At 42.2% G+C, this 24,759-nt stretch overlaps 1 protein-coding gene across 1 annotated transcript in view; it reads left to right on the plus strand.

Annotated features, from left to right (window-relative positions):
- The first annotated feature begins 815 nt into the window (after positions 1-815).
- The window catches only part of RSPO3 (R-spondin 3), a 62,885-nt gene continuing 38,941 nt past the window's right edge, over positions 816-24,759 (plus strand). The window contains exon 1 of the mRNA XM_061990472.1: positions 816-927. Coding sequence (XP_061846456.1) covers positions 831-927 — 97 coding nt within the window. The 5' untranslated portion in view covers positions 816-830. The remainder of the gene's footprint in view (positions 928-24,759) is intronic.

A 24,759-nucleotide genomic window follows, 5' to 3' on the forward strand; every position in this document is an offset into this window, starting at 1 on the left:
GCAGATAGCTCGCAGAGCCCCGGCGCGCGGCCCGTCTGCTCGGGCGCCGGTGCCCCGAGGGGGCTCGGCCGGGCGCGGGCAGCCTTCCTCCGCCGTGCCGAGCAGCTGGGGCTCTCCTCCGCCCGCCTCGCCCCGCCCCGGGGCCTCTCCCCCGGGGCCCCGCTCCGGAGCAGCTCCCGCACGAAGCCGAGGGGCTTCTTGTCTGCGGGCGGGAGAGACGGGGGCGGAGGGGGGGTGGGGGTGGGGAGGCGGCCCACCTGCACCCGGAGGCTGGCGGTGCCCGCGGCGCAGAGCGCGGCTGCTCCGGAGCGGCGGCGGCGGGGCTGGGTCCTCCTCCTGCCCCCCCGCCGCTCCCGCCCTCGCACACTCCTCTCCCACCGCCATCCATCCATCCGTCCTGTCGGCACCTCGCCCGCCCGGCGCACACACGGGCGCGCACAGCCGCACGCACCCCGGCACCCCCACAACATGCTGCCGGCCGCCGGCCCGGCATGGACCCCGGCGGCGGCTGCTCGGCTTCTCTCCGCTGCTGACTCCCCTCTGAGATTTGCGGCAGGTAGCGGGGCGGACGGCTGGAAAGTGCAATAGGGAGCGGAGAGGAAGGGAAAGGGAAAAAAAAAAAAAAAAAAAGGAAAAGGCAAACGCCATCAGGCAAGCCCAGCTTTGGACCCCAGTGCAGGTATTTCTGCTGCTGTGTTCATCCCTTGCCGTCTACCGCCCCGGTTTGGTTTTGGTGTTTTTTTCTTTTGTGTTTTTGGTTTTGTTTTTTTTTTTTTACCTTTAAAAAAAAAAAGAACGAAAAGGAGAAGTGGAACTCTCAAAGGGTTACTATGCAATTGCGACTGATTTCTTGTTTTTTTATCACTTTGAACTTTATGGAATACATTGGCAGCCAGCACGCCTCCAGGGTACGGCGACAGGGAAGAAGTAAGTGTGAAGAGATTTATACTTTGATAACTTCTGCTTCCTCTCGTGGTGCCGTTTACCTGTCCGGCGGGTCCCCGTGCCCCTGGTGCCGGTGCCAGCCCGCTGGGAAGCGGGTCCCGCGCCCGCGGCGCGGCCGAGCGGATCTGCGGGCAGTTGCACTGAGTTGAAGGGATGAAGGCGATTTTGGGGCTCTTTATGCTCTTCTCTCTCATCTCACCTGGATGAGCAGAGCTGGCTCCGGGACGACATGCCTCTGCTCCTCTATATTTTAATATCTGGTAGAAGGGATCGTTCTTTCCTGACTCTTCCCTCTTCCGAAAGGGAAAGTGCGATGACACGACAGGTAACTTTTTTGCTGTGATGTCCTAAGAGCCTTTCTCTACCTCGGTCACAGTTTGCCGACCTGAGGGAGGACGGAGAAAGAAGCCGTCACCCCAAGAACCGGCAGTCCAGATTATAGCAATGTGTCAAGCCTGATGACCGGCGATGCAGAGCTGGGGGCTGAGGTGTCGCGGCGCTGCCCGGTCCGCTGGCTTCCCACCTCCACTCGCCACTAGTCACTCTGGTAGCACGAGCGGGAAGCCTCTGGGGTCACCCATCGGCACTGCCCAGGGGCTGAGGGGAATTTGTCTCTTCTGACTTAGCCCCTGGCCAGTGCCGCCTGGGTGGAGGGGTGGCAGCAGGAGAGAGTCGGAAGGGCCGTGGGGAAGAGGAGCAGTACCCGGGGGTGCTGGCAGCAGCTCCCTGGCCACTGCCGCCCGGACGAGGCGATCTGGGAGACCAGAGGCGAGGAGAGCTGCCCCAGCACCGAGGCTGAAGGAGCAGCGGGGCAGGGGCGAGCCGCCCCCCTGGGGAAGGCGCTGTCCAGGTCACTGCCGCGGGTGGGCGCCGGCTCCTGCGTGGCCGGCAGCACCGGGCTGCTCCAGGGACCCGACTCGGGTCCGAGGTGATCCCTCCCGCCAGGGCCGCCGGGCAGAGGCCCTCCGGGGCGCCGCAAGGGCTGCGGCAACCGGGGGCAGCGGGACGTGCCTCCGCTCCCGCCTCACAACCCCGACCGCACCGGACCCGTCGCCGTCTCGGGGCAGGGGAGGCATTTTCTGCGCCCCTGGCGCGGAGGGGCTGCTTGTGCCTGTCCTCTTCCCCTGACAGCTGCAGATACTGAGGAAATGTCATAAAACTCGGCAGGCTGTTTTCAATTTAATCAGAAGTAACTCAGTTACTTACTCGGGGAGGGGCCGAGGGTATCACAATTATTTAATTTTTTTTTCCTCAGCCCTCGCACCCTTCCCCTGCTTGGCATGGTTAGCCCTTGAAAGCCTCCTTTGTACGGTTTGCCTCCTGCACACAAGGTTTGATTCACCTAAAGTGCCCCTAAAGCGGATCCGAGGACGAGAGAGACCGGGGCTCCAGCCCTCCGATCCCCACGGTCGCACAGCGAGGGAGCACTGAGGGCTAAGTAAAACATGTCAGGGCATCCGATTTATTATCCTTGGCAAGGGAGGGCTTCGTAGCCTCCCATCACTTCCCACCCACTCCTTTAACCTCTGGCAACCGCGAGCCCACAAGCTCCCGCTATTCCCCCTCCAACGCTCCCCCTCCCTCCCCCTTTCCCCCATGGGAGCACACTGATGGGCGAGATGGAAGGGGTTCAGCTCCGGATCGGGGGCACAGCAGAGGCAGAAAGAAGCAGGACATCCTCCCCGCGCCCCCCCTCCCTGCCCCCCGCCCCTTCTCAGCCGCGCTCCAGCACCTGGCGAACGGCGCGAAGGGCCAGAGCCGGGCCGGCGGCGACCTCTGCTGTCCCGCACGGCGGCGGGCAGCGTGCGGCGGCAGGTGCGCCACTGCGCCCCGCGCCCGGGCCCCCGCGGGTCCCATCCTGCCCCCGCACCGGCCCACGGCTGTACCCGTGCAGCGGCGTGTGCGGGTGGGTCGATGCACCGCGCTGCGGGGTGTGGGCTCCCCAAGCAGCCGCCGTACCCCCGCAGGTCTTTGGCTGAGGTACCCGCTTCAGCAGCGTGATTTTCTGGAAATAGACGCGATAGTGTTGGCTGCAAGTAATTAGCTGGTTGGTAAAATACAGAGGAGGTAGTGAGTGCTTGCCCAAAGTTTTGTATTTTTTGGGGGTTTTTTTCCAGATGAAAATGCAAGAGTAAAATTAAATCCCCAGCAGAACAAGTGGCTGGAAAATCACAGCTAGAAAGAGTCAGAAAGGAAATCTGATTCGTTACTTTGGCAGTAAAAAAAAAATAAGGGTTACAACAACTCACCTGAACACAGTGCACGTTGTCTGATGGCTGAGGTCTTCAAATAGGGCTGGTTGTAAAACACACTTTCGTATAACTAGTGGTTATTTGATGTGAAGCAAGTACTAGAACAGGACAGTTTATGACAGTTGTTGTGAAAGAGGTGACAGTAACCACTTGCACTGATTATTTTGGCTTCCCGGGGAATACTGGAACCTGAAAAAATGACAGTGTGCAGACAAAGAAGACATCTGTCAAATTAAGCAGCTACATGGGAGACTCTCTCTGGACTTTGGTTTCTTTTCCCCAGATAGTCTACTTTAAGCATAAGTCCTAAACCCATTGCTAGGGAAGTGTTTTCAAATTTCCGTTTAACCCATGCATTTTTAAATACAATACAAACCACTTGGTATCAAGCAGTTGTGAAGCCCATTCTGTTTAATTATCTGAGTCCTCCCTTCTGTCTATTACATTGTAGACTCCCGCATTTTAAGATGAAGGAATAATGAAGCCTGAACTGTCTATGCAGAATATGCTGAGCCAGACTCTCAACTGGTATAAATTGAAGTTTCTTTCTTAATTTATCTCATCAGAAGAACCTGGTCCTGAAGCATTACTTGCTTTGTACCTATTGCCAAAGTAATCTCTAGTAGGAGAAAAGTTTGAGCTGCAGTCCTTCCACTCCCCCAACTCCTACTCAAGTTTCTAGCTTTAATATCCTAAATTTCTGTCTCGTGATCAGTAGTAAATGCATAGTTGGCTGTGCAGAGGCCTCTGAAATCAACAACGGAGTGCAGGCAGAGAATCGGGTCAAAATTAGGCACAGCACAAGATCAATACAGTTCAAAAACAAACATATCATTAGCAAAGAGATTTGTGAGTTTATTCTGATAGGAACAATTAAGATTAACAAACCAAGTTACTTGCTCAGGTCCTGCAAGAAAGATTAATATGCAGCCAAGTACAGACTAGCGTACCAATAAATAAGAAATTCTGTGTATCTGACAGGGATCACAATTTGCTTAGAAAAAAGGTAGGATTAAGTCAATAGCTTCAAAAATCCTTTGGCTCTGCAGGCCACCACCAACTCTAAAAAGTTAGTACTGACAGCTATGCACCTTTCTCACTGAACTTTTAACTGACAGAAAGGAAGTATTACTTGCTGTGTGTCTGTGAATGACCGGCAGACCATTTGCTGTGACCCTGTGGACTGCCAGTGAGCCACGGACTAAATTTGGAAATCTCTACAATAAGCACAGCGTTAGAAAACTCTGCTCTTGTACCACAACGCCTTCATCTGGGAGTCAAACTATCAGTATGACTTAGTGGGAGTGTGGGTGTAGAGCTACCATGATGCCTACCACTGGTAGCCCATCAGTAGCTGATGTTGGCAGCTGCGTCCTGCCTTTTGTTTGTGATACCCGGCGTTTGTTCGTTCCTTTGGTTGCTCCTTCGGTCTCTCCTCCGTCAGTTCTTCTGTTGACGTTGGACTGCAGGTCTTCCAGCATCTGCTTCTGGTCATGGTCATGAGTGGAGGGCTCCACCCTGCAGATACTCTGCCGCTTTGGCATGCATCTACTTTTGAATTCAAAATTAGGCAGATGCATAATAGCTCATTTATAAAGAGTTATATAAAATAAAACAAAGCAGGAGAGAACTGACAAAACACAAACTGGCAAATTTATGTCATAGGGTTTTTTATGCCCCCGTGGAGGGTGTCATTCACATGGAGGAATTCCATTATTAGTTAAAATAACACTGCATTTTGGATCCTGTTATTTTTTTATAGTAGTTCACCATCACTATACATACTCCTGGTATCTACACGTATGTATAGGGCTGGCATGGCCCAGATGGCAAAGCTACAGAATCTGAATATAAGTGTAGTTACCACGTTTTTAAAAAATAAATAATTTAATACCTGAGTGCAACAATTTAAAGCAGAAGTTAGCCAAGCAAGCAGCCATCAAGTAAGCTGAATCTGTCCTTGGGTGGGATTAAATTACTCAGTGTTAGTTCTCTCTCAAAGTGTTCACATGCTGCTGATATTTTTTTTTCACTGTGGTGTTTTCGTATTTGTGTTGTCAGAGTAAATACTTTGCCGGTGACGAGTGCATCTTTTTTTTGTGATGAAACTATATTTCTCATATTTGGATGAGATCCTGTTTGTTTTGAAATAGACTATAAAATTCCTATTGCGATCATTAGAAACAAAAGCAGACAGAAAACTGCTTCATCGTGTTTTCATAAACTGTGAATGTATTTTGTAGTACAAATTAAACATTTGAACATCTGAATATTAGGAAATCACTAGCCATTGCTGAAAACATTAAAAGTATTTTAGGCATTGGGGTTTTTTTTGTTATAAATGTGCATGCAAATCCATGCCTGAAGTATACCAGCTGCATGTGGAAGGATATGTGTTATTATTCCAAGAGACTAAAGGATGTTACAGAGCAGTTCTCATTTCATACCTGACAGTTGGAAGGATCACACTTTCAAATTTTGTTTCTTTCTGCTACTGAAAACTTTTCTTATAACCTTCAAAATTTATGTTCAACTGCAAATACATATGTATCAGTGCAACCTCTCAAAACCATTGATGTAGGATGGTATATTAGCAAACAGAAAAAGTCCCACTTCTCTTTGCAGGCAGAATAAAATGTTGTTATTATTATTGAGATGGTTTTATAGCTTGAACCTGCCTCCTTTGCTTTCAATGGAGAAAAGTCCCATGGACTTCACTGGAACTGGAGAGGGCTCTATTTCTTCAGGACCTCGGGAAACATTTGAAGTTTGGAAGCATTCCTATGCTAGAGCACTTGCAAAATTGCACGATCCAAGCACGTTCGATACCTACATAGGGAAAACCCCAATGCTCTGTGCCTTTCAAAACTCATAGTTTTGAGATTGCCTGCTTGAGAGGCAATCTCTTTCTTAAGCATACAAAAAGAGCTGCTATTTTACTACTTTCACCTATTGAGCCAACTGAAATCAATAAAGCTAACTCAGATTAATCTTTTCTTTTAAGCTTAGTTATTAGTGTACCAAGTCTTTGCAAATCCCCGGTCTGCTGCTTCTTCTCACTGATTTTTTTTTTTTCACCAAAGATAACGGAAATTGTGCCTAATAAAATCTGAGCTGGGACTTAAAAATCTGACTTAGTCATTGCCTCTTGCTTAGTGTTCTCATTTTGCTTTCTGGTTAATAAAGCTAGTGTGCTGGCTTGACCGCTGCTGTTTATCGTTAACATTAATAATCTGTCTACCATTACATATTCAATCCTTTATGGGCAGTGACTAGTAGGAAAAAAATAATCCATTAAAACTATAGAGGTTCTTAAGAAGTTTTTTCTGCAACAGTAAATTGTCCCTTTTGCTCTCAAAATTAAATGAAAAGTTGCGAAAGCTTGGTGAAGGAGCTATGAGAGCTAATAAAAAAATAATATTTTTGTCTCATTTCTAATTTTGGAGTCTGAACTACTCAAAATCACTTTGCCAATTTTTTTACCAAAATAATGCAGAACAAAGCAATCTTATCAGATGACAAAAGGCAGCTGAAACCATGTACGTTTTTATACAAAAGTCTGTCTGTCTGCTATTACCGCAAACAATGCCGCAGATAAAAATATTCAGCGAATATTTATTCACACAAAACATGTTGTGACTCTCAAAAAAATACAAAAGAGAAGAGCTGCAACTTTTTCCTAAATAATTGAATAACCAAGCTTCTGGCAATACTAGAAGGATTACTTATTAAATGCTTTGTCATAATAAAATCCAACAGATTTTATTAATGATAGTTTTAACCCTATTTTTGTTGTTGGCAGTGAGCAGTGTGATGATCATCGCTACTTAAAAAGAAAGAGCGATGTTTCTATGGTTATACAATAGCTGGCTAATAAACATTTCTGTGTGTTTCAATCTCTAGGTTATGAGCTATAGAGAATTCATTTAAAAATGGTAGTATTATTTACTTATGTGATTGAAATAGTACCCACGGAAGCAAAGCAGCCACAAAACTTATCTCCCTTCAGTGCTGCCAGGTAAGAACTCTGCTATGGGAACTGGAGGTGTACCAGGAGAGCCATGAAGGGGAATCTCTGCTTTGGCTGCAGCAATGGCACCAAATTCCTGCCTGCTCTGAGCAGTACCTCGGCCTTGTGCCGATACTTCAGCTCCACACAACAAATTAGGAGGAAGAATATAAAGGAATGCCTAAAGTGATAACTTTTAAATGAAAATAAAACCCCCAACCACAGGACTACACCAAGTTCTGTGATTCTAGTAGTGCACTGCTATAAACTATGTCCTTTCAAGCTTCTCATTGTATGTCAATTTTACATCCTGACATATTTCATGTTTCAACTTGAAAGGCCCTAGATGGGATTTCAGATGTTTGATATTTCCTGCAGAGTAAAGCAGATTTTGGGGCACTGTAAAATAAAACAGAAGCTCATTGACGGGTGTTGGAATAGCAACGATGTGTGATTCCTGCGGCTTCCTGTGAGGTGCGAGGGCAGGCACAGCAGAGCTTAGATCCAAGAACAGGACTTAGATGCCTAAGATGTGTCTGGGGAAGGATTTAAACACCTGAGCCCCTCACCTACAAAGCCCTGCTTAATTGCCCCCTCACTCTTGGTGCACAGGCATCTCTCAGATATTTTGTCGTTTCTAATGTGAGACTTTGGCTTACTGACATTGAGTGTCCACCTGGCATGAGAAGCTTCCAAGCTTGAGTTCCTTTGAGATTGTGAGGTTTTGAGATTTTATCTTAAAGAAACCCTGGGTAAAAAAAGGCAATAATTCAATCATAACAAATAATAACAATACAACGTTCTTCCACAGGGAGCACAAGACTCTGTAGGCGATCACTTACTGACACTGGAATATAGTCTCGCACACGCCTGCTCCCATACACGGGCCCTCTGAGCCCTTTTGTTTTCTTTGCCAACTAAAATGGGAGCAATCAAATGACTTGAGGTTACACACAAACCCAGGTGATAAGAAGTCAGTTTATTAGAACAGATCAACATAGGCTAGAGAAATGCTAAATAAAAGAACTAATCTGACTTAGATTTTCCACGTCTGGCTGAATATTTTAGCTGTTAAGGTTTTTGGATACATAAGGGCAGCGAGGCTGCTGCTTTCTTCTTGGCATGGTTCTAAAGAAAAGAGGAAAATCTCCTTTCTTTTGTTAAAGAATATGTTTGCTTGCTAGGCTGAGTAGCAGTGGCAGGGCACCTAAACCCTCTGGACAGCCGGGATTTGAGAGAGTTTCAGACCCCAGTACTTGCCCGTGACTAGGCTGAGAATTGCTTATTGAGTGTGCTGATTTCTGTCAATCCCTTTTGGAGGTGCCCAACTCTTCCTGCTTACTGAAAGGTAGCTCAAATGCCTCATACAAGGCTGCCAAGTGTACTTTGATGGAGGGCATTGCTACACAAAGCAGGGATGTTCAGAATTGCATACATCCTTTATCAAACATCAGCTTTATCAAACACCATCGCACTTCTCTTCATGAAACTCACCAAGTGTGCAGCTTCTCTGGTGATAACGTTTTGATAGAAAGATGCAGCAGAGTTAGGCTTTAGCCCTTTTTCATCATTTCCCCTGCAAAGTGAGGTTCTGTTTCAAGGGATAGTAAGAGAAGGCTTTCATGTGAACCAGAAATGTAGGAGCGACCAGCTGGTGGAACAAGATTTCCATTGCATTTCTCAACTAACATTTACAAACATCCACATGAACCAGAGCTGTTAAAACCTGACACTTTAATATGTTTACAAAGTTTATGTATGTTATCAGCACATGTAATACTCCCAGCAGGATTTATTACAGGTTACTTTAGCAACAACATTTTTTATTCATAACAGCTCAACTGGTCAGAGAGAGGAAAACAGCCAGTTTCTCCAGAGCGCGCCTCCCACGCACACTTGCCCAGCATTATTGCATTGCTTATTCATGAAGATTACAAACACCAGTGTCGGCAAGTGTTTCATAACCTTGTTTCCTTTTCCTAGAACGTTCATAATTAATACCACTTTTTTTTTTTAATGCCACTGAACAAGGAATTGCTGGTTTTATTTTACTTTATGTTGCACTGGCGAGTCAAGAATTACCCCTCCAAAACAGAACTGAGTGGGACCAGGGGATATTTATTTAACATTGGAGTCAGATGATGTTAAGTGCTTGTATTTAGCAAATACATGGAGATGGATGAGGATTCCAGAAAGTTTCAGTATAACACAGAACTGAAAATAACAAAGAGAAGACCTTCTTGTGCTGGGCACAATGGCCACAGATGTCATAAAATTTAATAGAGAAGATCTTGAAGGCAAGAAAGGTAAACAAACCACACAATTTGGTATTTTGCAAAAAAAAAAAACCAATGAGCTTCTGTTTTGAAGTCCAAAATGAAGTCACACGTTTGTCTTTTGTGTTTATGTTCTATGAAGGGTTGAGCAATTAAGGAGTTTCAGAGTCGAGGGTGTATTAGAAGTGAAAGTAGAATTCTGTATAAGAGTTTAGAATTTATAACTTGTGCTATGTTTTGGACAAGCACTTTTAAGCCAACAGCCCTGGCTTTAGAAGTGAAACAAATGTGCTATTTAAGATACCTATTGAGGAGAAGCTTCAGTGTTGTAAGATTTATCAGTAGGATTCGGTTGTTAGTGAATGTCAGCAATAAGACATCCATACAGCTGCTTATGTCATATATTATTTCCTAACAAAAGACCAAAGTAATTTTGAGGAACAGCTAAATACAAAAACAAGTTCCCCTGGACAGATTATGTCTTTCTCTGCTAGCACCACTTTTTTCTGCTAATAGTCTACAAAACCAGTATGATTTGAGAGTAGTTGTTCTCTTCCATGCCTGGGTAAGATATTCTTTTATCTAATTTACTGAGATACCAACCATGCTTTAAACCTCCAGCTTCTTTCAAATGAATGTCTCAGAACAAGTAAACTGTCACATTACTAATTCTAAATTCAATATATTTCAGGAAATAATGTAGCAAGTGGTGACATAAATTATGGTTATGTGGTCTCTTAGGGGACAAAGTGGCCCCAATCACTCCACTGACGTGAAAATTTTGGAGGTTTCAAATAGGCTTTTACAACTGATCTACATATTGTATACTCTGGCAAACACAAGTCTTCACAAGGCTTTATGGAGGTTAGAAGCACTGGTTGCAGAGGAACCAGAGTTGAAGGGTCTTATTCCTATTTGCCAAGATCTGTCTAGCCACAAAGGAACCTGTAAATGGTACCCTTTTGAGACGAGGACAGGCTGCTTGCTATTTACCTCTTTCTGAAATCACATAATTTCTCAGCAACTCAGTGAGCAGCAAAGTTGATTTCTTCCTCAGTATAAATCACCTCTGATTCTGGATAAAGCAGATTAATCAAAAGAGTAGTCCCCTCTTGCATTTCATTGATTGTGGCAAAAAAAAAAGAGGATTCTAACTAAAGCTATCACTAAAAGACCACCAAGCATTATGAAAGTCAATCCATAATCTTTTCTGAAGCCTTACACAATTTGCTGAAAAATAAGTTATTCATCTATGGAACTTGCCGGTCAAGCCTTCCACCCTGGTTTAGTGACTGTTACTTCTGTATACACCAAAAAGGGCCTGTGTTTTTAATCTGGAAGTAGGCAGAGACCTCATATACATCTTCTCCAAAAGAGATCAGCCACAGAAGTTGCGGTACTGCGTATAAGAGAGCTTATTCAGGAGAAGAATCTTCCATCTCATACTCCTTGACCCCTACATAATCCTTCTCTGGCTTATACACTTCACTCCCTGGAACCTCCTAAGCCTACTGCTGTAGTCCTAGAGACAGAAAAACTCCTTTAACTCAGCCTATGCCCATGATCTGCTAAAAAGAATGTTTTGACCATCAGCTTATGTAACATTTGACAAAGGTGTCAGAAAACCATGAACCTACTAAAAATGAAGGATGGTGTTTAACACTAATCACAATATTGTCACAAATACATTCACGAGTTTCATAATCTTATTGGAAAATATAATATCTTTTAAATAAAATAATAAAAAGTAGTTGTACAAATAAAATATAAATTATGACTAAAAATAATATAAACGATCATACCTTTAGCTGCCTCTCCCTTCTCCCACAGTCATATCTATATCTGAAAAGACACATTCACATACATATGTACAAATTTACACAGACATAGGTAAGAATTAAAGGTCTTGACTTTTCTTAGAACATTTTCACTTTGAAATTGTCCTAAAATGTAAGTAAAAAGGATATCAATAACCCCAGACAGAAGAAGGTTTTTTTCAATTCACACAAACTCCTTTGGTTTTTCTGAAAACTTCATCTCTTTTTCCCACTCCTTATGGTTTCTTTGGTCACAGAAAACAAAATCATTAGTTTTGTATAGGTTAAGCCAAACACTAAATAAATAATTCTTTTAAAAAAGCAGCAGAAGAAGCTTGGTATGGGCCTCTCTTCTCTTTCTGTTGAGCCTAAAACTGCACCAGAAAGTTACAGGGATCCTTCCCGTTTTTTGATGTTATCACTAGATTGTAAATCTTATTCAGTCAATGAGGAGGAAAATAATTCTCCTTAGACTGGGCTCAGGGCAGGGGAAATCCATGGAGCTAGAGAAGAAACATTTTTCTTGCCTCCATGAAAAGCCAGCAGCACTGATTTTCCCAGGGAGCTTATCCGTGTGTATACTGGTGTGTGTGTACCTGCATCTGTGCGTCTGCTGAGGGACACCGAGAGGAGTTAATATTCCTCTCTTTTGTCAGAAAACAGAAATGTCACAAGCATAAGGCACATATCAGACTAACACGAGATTTTCGATTAGAGTCGCTACATTATTTTTAATGGTAGTTGGTTAAGGCAGAATAAATATCTCATAAAGGTTAAGGGATTGATTCTGCTTGTAGTCATCGCTCATGTCAGGAAGAAAATAGCCTACAGAGCTCTGCCAGCAAAAAGACTTGCATGTGCTCAGAATCCAGTCAAAATGATTATACAGGCTATTGAAAAAACCCATGATAGTTGGTGAGGGATTTTTGTTCTCACCAAGAACAGGAACAGTACTACACACTGCACTTCTCTTCCTGAGGTGCTAGTAAAGGGCATGAGGTCATTCTATTGCCTTTTGTCAGAGAACAGCTGCAATTAGCCACTTAAAACTGAAGGAATACTTTTACCGCTTTTCCCCTTGCTGTACTTATTCACCCTGCCCAGCACCATGTACTCGTGAACTTTCTCCTACTTTGCCTTCTGCTCAGTTATGGTTGTAAAGTTTCCTTCTTCCCTCTTTTCTACAAGTATTGAACTCAGGCGTTATTTCTCAATGTAGTGACTGAAGTAATTCACAGAGTGAGAACATACAACAAACCAGACTAGCTAAATAAGCAGGAATAGACCTCAAATGCTGCATTTCATACAGGCCTGATCTATGTCCTACTTAATATCCATAATATCTCTGGATCCAACCCAAGCCTACTGATAACAGGAACTAGCAGGTGAAAACAGTGAACCAGAGCAGACACATCAAAATTCACGTCAGTGTTATGTAGTGTATATGATTATGTGCCCTTTGTCAAATGAGTATTTGTAAATATTTTTTTTCTCCTTGTCCTATCAACTCCTGTTCTTCCTTAGCATCACCCCAAAGGAATAGTGCCTTAGTCTTCTATTCCTTCTCCCTCATTGCCCTATTCATATCTATAAGGAAGTTTCCTCCTTGGTGTACTTTTCCCTTTTGTTACCAAGCCACAACTTATTGCAACTTATGGTTCTGAGCCCAGGGTTTCGAGGAGAAATGATGGAAAGAGAATGGACACTCTTGAGCTCTGGTGTGGTGACTTGATAGCAGTTGGTTTATTGGTGAGAGAAAAGAAGCAGTGAACAATGTCGTTGATTTACAAAGACAGATTGTACAAACAAGCTATGACTCTTTGCATATACAAAAAGATGTGAATACTTGGAGCCTTTGTCAGACACGGCCTGGTAAAAGTAAGAAAGGAGCTGGAAAAGTTTTCACACTGTAATGATTACACAGCCCCGAGGTCTATCAAATACAAAAATATGAAGAGTGAGGTTTGGAAAGTGATGAACTATTTTGAATGTGTCAGTTGACATAAAACATGGCTATGGCTGTTTGACCAAGCACAGATATCAAAATATTCACCCGGTTTGTCTACTGCTCTTTAAGCACCAGTGCAGGACCCTTCGGGGACCAGCAGAAAAAGTTCACTGTTTGCAAAAATATTAGCAGAGGAGGAAAGTTCCCTCCAAAATGCTTTGCATTTCCCCACAATGGTGTCAGAGACTGCTGCTATGGGTGGCAGGGTGACAGGTCTCAATTTATTACAACTTAAAAAATCCTCCTCCTCGGCTTCAGAGCAGCACAGTGCCGCAGAAGGGATGGGGAGCGAAGTCCATTAGCCGAACTGAACATGCAGCACTGCTGGCTGTGCTCTATAAGCAATTTCCAGCTTTTGTAATGCCTCATGGTCCTAGCTTTCCCTCTGCCAAGCCCTTTCTCCAACACATTTAATTCCTCAAAGCTCTGCACATCTCTGCTCTCTCTTGTGACAGCAGTTGAATAATGTCTACAAATGGAAACATCTACTCCTCTTCTTGGCTTGCTGTGGAGCCGTAACCCCCTCCCCCAATATCTTCAGTCTAAGTGGATTTACAGATTCAGTCTGACAGTTTCTGAAACAGAAAACCTCTGGCTAACAGCAGAGACAGTGCTTCTTGCTTCTCTTTAAGACAGACTCCCTCGGACGATGTGGGGACAGAGGAGACACCACACCTCATCCAGCCGTTGGCCTCTTGCTGAGACAGCTATCATGATTGCCAGTTGTTCTTGAAGGTCTTATAAAGTGTACAGTTCCAAACAAACATGAAATAAATGAAAGCAATTCTGAGCAATTTTGAAACCAAGCACAACCATAGCATTGATAATTTATTGGTGCAAGTCATCAGCTCCTATTATCTGTTTCTTGAGCCATCCAGTTCTTTGGCTTCCATCCATTTCTAGGGCCTGATTCCGTTTCTGTTGAAGTTAATGGGAGGTTTTGTCACCAATTTCAATAGGAGGCCTTTAACTTTCCAACTTTCTCTCTACAGAGGCTTGAAGTGCTTCCAGGTTTCCATCATAGTCTGTGGTTTCCCTCTTTAAGTCAACTGGACATTAACGGATTGTCTGGGCCCACACCTTTGGATATAGGAAAGCACTAGATCTGATTCAGCTCTCACTCACACACCAGCTTTGTACCTCAGTGGAGTTCCTCCAGATTTATACTGGCAGTAGAGAGAGGTCCAATGTTACTTTTGCCTGGGTCGTTGCCAGCAGAACACGGAGAGAATTCAAGACACTTGTTATCCCCTGCCCTGTACCTCTCAATCACAGCATATATGTAGTACATATATGAGGATATATTAGAATCATATGGACTCTTTTTAAGTTATTCACCATCGAAACTGACTTAAAATTCAAGTTTTAACATTGAAATAACAAAGAAAGAAGAAAGAGTCAGAAGGGAGCCAGCTGCAAGGGTACTCACAATTTTCATCAGTCTACGGGACCTTCCTAATAACATATTTTACTACTTTGTAGTGAACTTTCTTTGCTTCTGCCATAAATATAGTCCCTATGCTGTAAATGAATAGCTTGCAAGCTCAGTAAAGTTAATATAGAAGAATAAATCTTAACTACCTAATGTCAGGTCAGAAATATAAATCTTATCTAATATGCAAGGTCAGAAGGAAAGAATACTTTTAGCTGAAAATAGCAAATACTTTCCAGTACAGAGTAGGAACTTATTTTTCTCTTTTAAAAAAATATGCTGCCCCTAATAAGATGAGTTGAACAGTCTCCTTTTAGAATGTCCAAAAGAAAAATAAACACATAGAGCAGAGTTAATTTATAAAATGCCCCAAAGTTTATCTTGGCAGAACAGTTTTAGGCAGCGAGATTTCTCTCCCTCTCACACATGCATTCATACACACACACACACACACACACACACATATATGTCCCAAAATTAGGACAGGCCCTTACAATAGCAAATACTACAGAAAATTTCTGTATCTGGATAAACTCACAGGTACTTATTCAGGCAAAGCTCTTGTTTTCAAATCAATGGAAAATTTTTCCAAAGAGAGACAGCAATCCTTGAAGTCTTTTTGTGTAAGTACAGACCTGCTGTGTCACAGCAGGAGACAGTGAACAACACAAGTGCCTCCTGTCTTTGGTCCCCCTCCCATGTGTGGCACTTTTACCAGCTGTAAAGCAATGATTCAGCTGCTGTCACCTTCTGCTGCCCTCCCGGGCCTCACTAGTTGGGCACAGCTGGATAGCCTGGTGGGTGATCTGCCAGCCAGCTGCTGCTGGCACACAAGTCCCTCCCAGGAGCCACAGGCTCTCACTGCTGCCCATCCTCTTCTTCCTCCTCCGCCACACCTCCTTCACACACATCTTGCACATCAGAGCCAAGGCAACTTCAGAGGCTGTGGAGGTAAAGCCCACCAAAGGCTTTCTTTCTGTCTCATGGACTTGGTTCTATTTTTTTTTTTTTATGCCTGCAGTCAGCCTGTGCTGGGGAGCCACAACAGGGGAACACTGCAGGCTCCAGATCTGTCAGCCAAGAGTCTGCCCAAGCATAGGGTGCAATGCAACCAACAGCAAATGGCACTGTGCCGACATCCCTAAACAGTTTGCAGTTCCTCCAACTCTTGAGGCAGCCACTGGCCTTTCAGACACTTTATTTACTTCAGGGTGTACAAAGCAAACAGTTCCTTCCCTCCAGATTAGCAAGAATAGAGGCAGTTATACATGGCTGAGGCAGTTACACATGGCTGAAGCACAACTAGAGGTTGGTGCAGCACGATTCTCTGGGCCATCCTTGCTCAGTGCCACCAAGTTACAGAATGCAGACCCTGACTTACTAAAACCCCACAGAAGAATGCAATGAGTGGGTGCCTTTTCTTTTTTCTTCTCTTTCCCTTTTGGCTGCTGGGAAGTTGCCAGTAATTTCCAGCATTTGGTCTGACAACTGTTCTACTGTAAATATTTAGAAGAATCCATTAGAGATTAAACAAAGTGTAAGTAACTGCTCCTAAGTGATAGCTCTTACTAATGTTTGCAGCTTTACAAACGCATATGAAAGTCCTACCTCTAGGCTGCATGTAGAAAGGGCAAGATAGAAGGCAACAGCCAGAACACAATGTAATTTGAGCATCAGTGTGTTATCATTATAAATAATTGGTGCAGAGATGGCGTTCTGTAATGTGTGCATCATGCTTGCAAATCTTCTAGACAGCAATGGGTAGAGCACACTATCCTGACCAGTGTATTTTAGATTATTTGTATCAGACTGCAAAAGTATTCAGCTGGGACTTATTTGCCTTTCTCTGATCAAAGATATATATATATATATATATATATATATATATATATAAAAACAAAACAAAAACCCCAAGCCCCTTCCCACCCTAAAACGTACTAAAACGTAACAAGAGTGTTACATGGGGAGAGACAAGCACTGCTCTGGTGGAATTTTGAACTTTTATTGTGTTCTAAAATTATCCTGACTATACAGTGTCCTAAATGTTCTGTATGCAGTGTGATATTAGTGGCAGAGAAGGGATAAACACTAACAGTATTCAGGGGCTGACACTGAGATACTTAAAAAGTAGTGCTGACAGAAGTTGTTTTCCAGTGGACTCAATTTTGAGGATAAAAAAGCCCATATTTACAACAAACTGGGATGAATGAAGATGTATAAATATATCTACATTTGCCTATTTCTTTGCTGAAAAAATACATGATCATCTAGGCACAGAGCAGGTATGTCTACACATGTGCATATCATGGCAGAATTTTCTATCCCATCAAAAGTTGGTGATACTGATTTTTTTTTTAATTTAAATTACATTATATATTGTCAGTTTGCGGTCACTAGAAGAGGTAAAAAATGGGTCACAAGACTTGACTCTAGCATCCACTTTGCACGGGTTAGATCCTACAAGCACAAAGGCCTGGAGCTTATCCAGGCTACTCACAATGCCTTCCTAGAGCGATATGTTGGATAGTCAGAAATAATGTATGTAAGGCATCATTTCTATTTCTTTAAGCTAGCAGCCCCCTTCTAGCCTCCTGTTTTCTACCTTAAAGAAAATGTCTAGAAAGTCTCTAGGAGTTATCTGTGTTGTTAATCCTTTTAATTTTAGTTCCATAGCTACATCTGGCTTTTCAAACTTAAGAGTCACTGATTTCTGTATACAAGTTTAGATCTTTACTGAAGAAATAAAGAAAAGCAAGCTAGGTAACTGAGATAGTTGAGTGTGAGCTGCTGAGCGGGAACATGCCGACTTGTTGGGTACTCTTATCACCAATTGTGGTGGCTTCTGGAGTTGCCGGATTCAGTGTCACAGTAGGGAAGTACAGTTTGGTTCTGCAGAGAAAGAAAACAGGAAAATACAATGGTTATGATCATCTGAAGCAGACCTGAGCAAGTTAAACAGAAGGAAAGTGACAAAAAAAATTACCAGCCGTCTCACTAGTTCAGGTGTTGGGCTGGTGTCAAGAGTAAAGAGCAGGGTAGCATCTGCTCCAGCTTCCCCTCTGCATGATCAATTAGTACCCAGCAGAAATGAAGTAAATGTGGAATGACTGGTTCCCAAGCATGAGATGGAATTGAAATATAGGCAGTGATGTGCCTGACTCCAGTGGCTACGTTACATTTTTTGAGGTGCTGCTGAGGCAGGGCCATCTCTTTAACTTTTGGCTGAAGTCAGTAATCATCTGCCAGAGAGTGACTGCAACGGGCTGGATCTGGCCTTGCATCGCACATCATGTCCAAAAGAAAAAGACAGAAAGCCATGAAGTTTTCTTTAGACCTTGGGCTTTCTGAACTTGTGTATAGGCTTCCAGGTGCTCACAGTCTTCCACCTCTAGAGAGTGGCCAGCAGGAGAGGGTGAGGGAACTGTCCCGAGTTTCTTGACAGTGTCAAGGATGATGAATGTCAGGTAAGATATAGATAATTTATCTTCTGAACCTCCATGTGTGCATATATGGGAGCTTCAGGAAGTCAGGTAGAAGACATACTCATGCTCTAGAAAACCAACAGAGGCAGACTAGATGGTCTCTTCAAGGAAGGAGAATATTAGCAAGGAATGTTTACAAGCTAGTGGACTGAGATAGCTGGGAGCAACTGGAGTTGTTCTGTGCAAAACTTCCTTAAGTGACTCTATTAACCTTAAAACATGAAGCAGTAGCAAGAATGCACCTTTCAAAACTTGTTTAAACATCAGTTAATTTTTAATATTTATCCTCTTGGCAGGCTTGCAAAAGAGCATGTTCGTAATTTTTCAAAAAGTGAAAAGAAGGCAGATAAGTTATCTTCAAAGACCAGCCAACAGTAGTGATGTCATTTTAAGACACACTGATCATTGACTTGCAAATCTTGCTGAATTGCAGATGGTCAGACCTCTTAGGTACCTCAAAAAACAAATCTTCCACTGGATAACTTGGCAGAGCTCTGTTGATTTCTACAGGATAGTGACATTTGACCCAAATAAATAATTTTACCCTCTCCCTTGACTGCAGTTACTGAAAGCATAAACACCAACAAGTGAGTTACTCTTTGAACATTACATGGCAATTTCCAGGCCATCTATCCTTAGGCAGAGGTTTAAGATAACTCAGATGGATTTAGCCCTAGACATGTCCATTTGCCTCCATTGACTACAAAGTCTGATATCCCCAAGACCCAGGGATCTTCCCTTCTTTTTTCAATAGAAGAGATAAACCCAACAAGACTGGTGTTGAGGCTTGAGAAGCCTGGACAGCTGGGTCAATCGAAGATGTCTGAATCTTCAGTGTCTACAACCAGGGGAGATGGATCCCAGCAGGGTTTCCTAAGTGAAAGCATCTTGATGTTTAATATTAGATAAAAGACTCTCAGAGGTGCTAAAATGTAATTGAAAGGGAAGTGAAGCTCCAGAGCTCTTAATTCCAACTCTAGAGCCATGCTTGAATTTTCAAAGGCAGTAGACATTTAGTTTTAGGAGAATTGCTTGGAATATGTTTATAATGCTGTGGGCCATTCCCATTTATCTTACAATGTAATGATCAGGATGAAAACAACTGTCTCACAAAGTTTTACAGCATAAGCATATGTAATTTGCGTGTGAAACTGCTGGCTGAGAAGCACTTTACAGCCACTTAGCCCAGATGTGAACGCATATCCCAGGTCAGCCGGAGGGGTGCTCTAGCCCTACACTTCCAGAGCAGGAGTCACAGCACAACGGAGATAAAAGAAAAATGTAAAAAAAATAAGCTATAATAATAAAGGTATTTTTTCTTCTTTTGCTCTCAGTCACACTGGCTCAGGGAATATGCTGCTTGAGGTAATGGTGTCTCCAAGTTTTGTGTAAGACAGCACCATAAACAATCCTCCTAGATGCCAGGTGAAGGGAAAAAAAAAGCAAAATGTATGCCATAGGTCAGAAAAGACAGTGACAGTTAATAGCTTCTTTCTGCTCTTTGAAAGAGAACTATTCCATCATTTCAGTTCATTTTTACATGAAACATCTTTCCTTCCTCTTGAAAATACTAATTTTTTTAGTGCTTTCTTAATTTCCTCTGATATAGAGAATAAACAAACAGAGGAAGAGATCATATTGCTGGAGAATTTTTGATGCATGTTTAGATTATTAAAAAAAAAAAAGAAAAGTTATTGTTAATTTTCTTTTGTTTTGCCAGTAATTTCATCTGAATGCTAAACTGCATTAGATGAGTGGCTAAGATACAGCAAGAGAAAATTACATGAAATCAAAAGGATACTTTCTTGAGATTCTCCCGTTCTCTATCCTGCACAAATATATCATGGTAACATCAACAAGCCTCCTACCATCTGTTTGCTTACACTGATACCTCATCCAGCAGATATGCTACATTGAAACCTTATGAGACGTAAAAATCCAATTTTGTTCATAAGGCAACAATGTGGAGTTTGTTTTAAGGAAACTGAAGTTTATTTTATTTCTGAAAACTGCTATGAAGCAAGTAGTTCTCAAATCACAAAGAAAATATTGGATCATCATCCTATATTAAAAATATGGCATTTTTATTTGCTTTTATCTACAATTATTTTATTATTTTTTTTTCCTTATGTCATCAAAATTAGATTGATGAGCATAATACAACTCACTGTGAGTAAGAAAACGATGATAATGATGATGTTATCTTAAGGCAAAATGCTAACAAATGGCTGGCTCACCAGCATGTGTAGTCCCTAGCCAGGGGTACGGCAATGAAGGATGTCTGAAGGTGCCTAGGAAAAACTATAGGACCCACTCACTCAATGGTTCCTTTCTCAGGCACAATGATTTCTGGTTAAACTCCAGCATACTTTAGAAAGGTGTCTGACCTCTTATTTGATGCATACACGTCTCAGACTATACTGCCTCCCTGAGACGGCTGAAACAGTTTAAGCACCAAGGCTTTCTGAAATTTGTCTTAGATAATGCAGCTGAGACTCACTGATCTCTGTTTCGAACCTTGATCGGACATACCTTTATTTCCAGCAACAGGTAGCTTTATAGCATATAGTATTTTAGGAGGAACACTTAATTACAGACTGACTTTTTTTTTTCCATGTAGAGAAAGAGATGCTGTTGTAGAGTATGACTCAGGCAAGACTGGTTTTGGAGAAAACACACCACAGAGGTAGATGCAGTTTTTACTATGCATTTTTATCCCTAAGAACAGTCATGGCTGAGACTTAATTGTGTCTGATCTCTACCCTGTTCTATGTCAGTGTCTTTTGTTGTTAAACTTTCATGGAGCTGTTCTTGGCCTATAAAGTTATAAGAGAAGAATTGGAGCAGGGTCTACCACGGTGCTGTTCTAATGTTGTGATCAAGCAACTGTGTTCCTGATAGAAAAGAAGATCACGAAGACATAACAGTGCCACTTTCTCTCATGCTTGTGCCCCATTTGCTACCAGCAGCTCTCAGGCGTTACATAGTGTCAAGACACTTAGAAGCTTAGAGATCTTCAGGGGAAGAAAACAGCAGTGTGACAATGTGCTGATCCTTCTGAATCTTTAGTATTGAACTATTGCTTAGGAACTGGCATTGGAATGGCTGTGCCTCTTCTTTGCAATATAAAGTGCAATAAGGCCGATGGCAATTATGCTGGGTTTGCTGGTAAGAACCACATTTTCAGCCCTAGAGGTTCCTTAAATCTCTTAGTTCATACTGGTTACAGCAGCTATTATACATGCTGTGCATTCTCTTTCTTCTCCAAATATGTGTTGCTAAAGAGCTGCTACAGTCACCTAAAAGAAAAGTTGAAAAATTTTATACTAAAAAAGTTATGAAATAACACAAAGAAACAAGGCTGCTAACTCCAAGCACTGTAAGGATTGTACTCCCTGATATAACGTCAGTGATTAAAAATGCATGAAAATTAATTTTAGAAAGCTGATAAATTAAAATAGTACTGAAAGCCTTTCATAAACCTTTTGAATTCACGTAGCTATGCTTTTCTCTGTAGAAGTAGGGAAGAAAACGCTTCCCTACATAGCTACGCTTTTCTCTTTATAAAGAAGGAGAAAAGAATAACAGGACTGGAAAACAATGAAAACATAGCAATTATGTTGAAAATATCTGGTATTTTATTTTCTCTACTACAAAATTGCCTAAAAATATAAAAAAGTTTAAAAAAAACCCCGAACTTTGAATTAGTTAATGGTGGAGTAGTTCAAGGCATCATTTTCAAAGTTAGTATGTTAAGAGTTAGGCTTTTGCCTGCTCCAGGAAGATCTGTGTCTGCTCCAAGCACAAGAGCTCTTATTCAAGAACGTGTCCTTAATTTTTATCAGGTATTTAAGTCTAATGGAAGTCAAGGGGTCTGTAACACATGTGTGAAGGTAACCATATGCTGATGTGAGTTTTTGAATGGAGAGGAATTTAAGCATGGATTTATGTGGTAATTGTTTGGTTTTGGTGGTGGTTTTTTTATTCCAATTCAGTCTGGGTATGCAGAAAGTAGCATAAAAGAGATCAACAAACATTAACAGTTTCCTAACTTGGTGCTCAGTATAGAGGAGAAAAAGAGCCTTTTATTTCCCTGAAATTTCTGACTTTTTTTTTGTTATTTTTCTTCCCCTTGTTGCTTTTTGCTCACCAACCACAGCTTTCGTTTGCTGTGGACAATTCCCAAAGGGAACATTCCTCACTGGAGTAACTTACCCAGCTTTTTTTCTTTAATTTACAGTGAGTAGAGCACCCCTTGCAGAATTCATAGCAGATCCTTTGGCCACAAGCCAGTGCTAATAGCATGTTTTCCAATAATCTAATCTCTTCAGTCGCAGAGCAGAAAGTTAAAAGAACTGGCTTCTCAACTTGTCTCAGTCCGCCTTTGAAATTTGTGCATGGAAAGGTTGTGCAAACGACTACAATAAATTGTTACCACACTTGCACCCATGACTCGGTAGTTGTGTTCATAACAATCTGATGTATATGAGAGAATCTTATATAAAGCAAGGTTTAATGTTGTGCCAGGACAGAATCACACATGAAGGCTTGCATGTGCAAAGAAGCCAGGAATTTCGGCCAAAGCTGAGGACATATTGTAAACATCCATGAATTAAACACCTCAACACTCCTAAGAGATAGATGTTTCTCCTTTGCAATTGAAGAAATTGAAGCCCAAAGATGACAAGGCCAAAACTTTTAAGTTTGACTATAGAAGTGAAGCAGCAATCCTTTGATTGGACTCCTAAATAAATAGCTGTTTTTTCAGGCCTCTGACCATCTGCATCTTCCACTGTAGCTCTGAAAATCAGTTTATATACGAAGGAATGAAGCAGGAGATCAGTTGTCTCACTGGAGGCCCTGGGTTTGGAAATGTGGATGTTAATACTTTTAACTCTCCAATGCTAGAAGGCAACCATGAGCAGGCAACTTCACCAACCTTCAAATTCAAGAATCCCCAGCTTTCCCCAAAAGCATGTAACTCGGTGGTGCTGTTAGAAGGGTTTCAAATAGAGACAAAATAGCTGGATGTTGAAAGTCCACCTATGGTTCTTATTTTCTTACACTCTGCTTATTTCTTTTTTATCTGTATTGGACTATGTATATGTTTGTTTTGAGGGTGGAGGACTGACATAATCGCAATCCTTTTTCCTCATTTCTAATATTATGCAGACCTCTGGTGGTCTACAGATTACAGGTTAATAACTGAGTCCACCACTCTACCTCAGGGCAGGTTCCCTTACAAGTACAATTTTGCTTGCTGTCACCAGGGGCGTGCACTTGTGGGGAACTGCTACCTCTAGAACTGTGCGAGCAAATTGCTAGACTTGCTTCATGCAACTCCTTGAGGTCAAGGAGTCCATTAAGAAGGATGTTTTCATTCTAGGGCACAGTTCAACCTTTCCTTTCACTTACGCCGTTTTGTCATCTGCTCATGTAGTTTTTTGTCACAATTTTTGCTGCAGCAGCCTGGCATTTGGAGTGGTGTTGCGGTCATCTCATATCCCAGTCCTGTCGCATGGCAGCCCAACGTGGTGCCGCAAGCCACTAGCCACCAGACGAGCTGCCAAATATTCATCATATTGGATGCTTTAAAAATAACTGCTGTGATTTCATGTTTTTCTAATATCTAGGGGATGTTTGGTTTTCACTGAAGCCTAACTAATTGTTGGTATAACTTACATTAGACAGTTCTGTTCACAGTAATGGATCCTATTTCTATCATTTATTCTGCATCAGCTTAACTTAATTATTTTACAGAGTGACAAAACAGAACTGAGCAGTCTTCTTTTCCTCATTACCATAGTTATTAGAAAAACATTCTTCAATGGGACCCTGTTGCAAAGTACCAAGGTTACTTTGCAAGCTGGCTGAGGCATCCAACACCTGAAAAAGCAGCTCGCTCAGGTCACAAAACAGCAAATGGATCATTTTGTTGTGCAGTAGGTTGAGTAGGGAGATGTATCTCACAAATTTGTATTTGCACATGCAGCATAAGGTTAAATATGTGCCCTCAGGATACCACTGTGATTCAGCCTAAATTATGTGACTCTCACCATTGTAATCAGTGAAATACATCAATTACAATATGTATTTTTAAGACAACTTGGTCAGTTATGCATAAAAAGCGTCAGATACCACTTTGCACAAAAACTGTTCCATATCACTTTGGATGTGTACCAACAATATTAAACAAAATATCAGACAAAGAGCCAGTCATCCCTAAAAGTTAAAATACATAGATTAACCATTAATCTTTCCAAATGCTTTTTGTCTTCAGTTTGAGTAAAAGTGGTTTTAAAGACACATAAAGCTTTTTTTTTTTCTTGCTGTTGTAGAAAAACATTTGCAGTGGCTTCAAAACATTTGACTTTAATGTTCTTTAACACCCATAACACTAACTCTACATTTCCTAGGTATTTAATTCTTGGGTTTATATATAATTATATAACTTTGTTTTTTCTTTACTGAGTATTGTCAATAGGTGGCCTCAGTTTATTTTTTTACTTCAGAATTTAATTTTTCTTTTAAATTGAAA

This window comes from Colius striatus, chromosome 2 (genome assembly GCF_028858725.1).
Source record: "Colius striatus isolate bColStr4 chromosome 2, bColStr4.1.hap1, whole genome shotgun sequence".
Taxonomy (NCBI): Eukaryota; Metazoa; Chordata; class Aves; order Coliiformes; family Coliidae; genus Colius; species Colius striatus.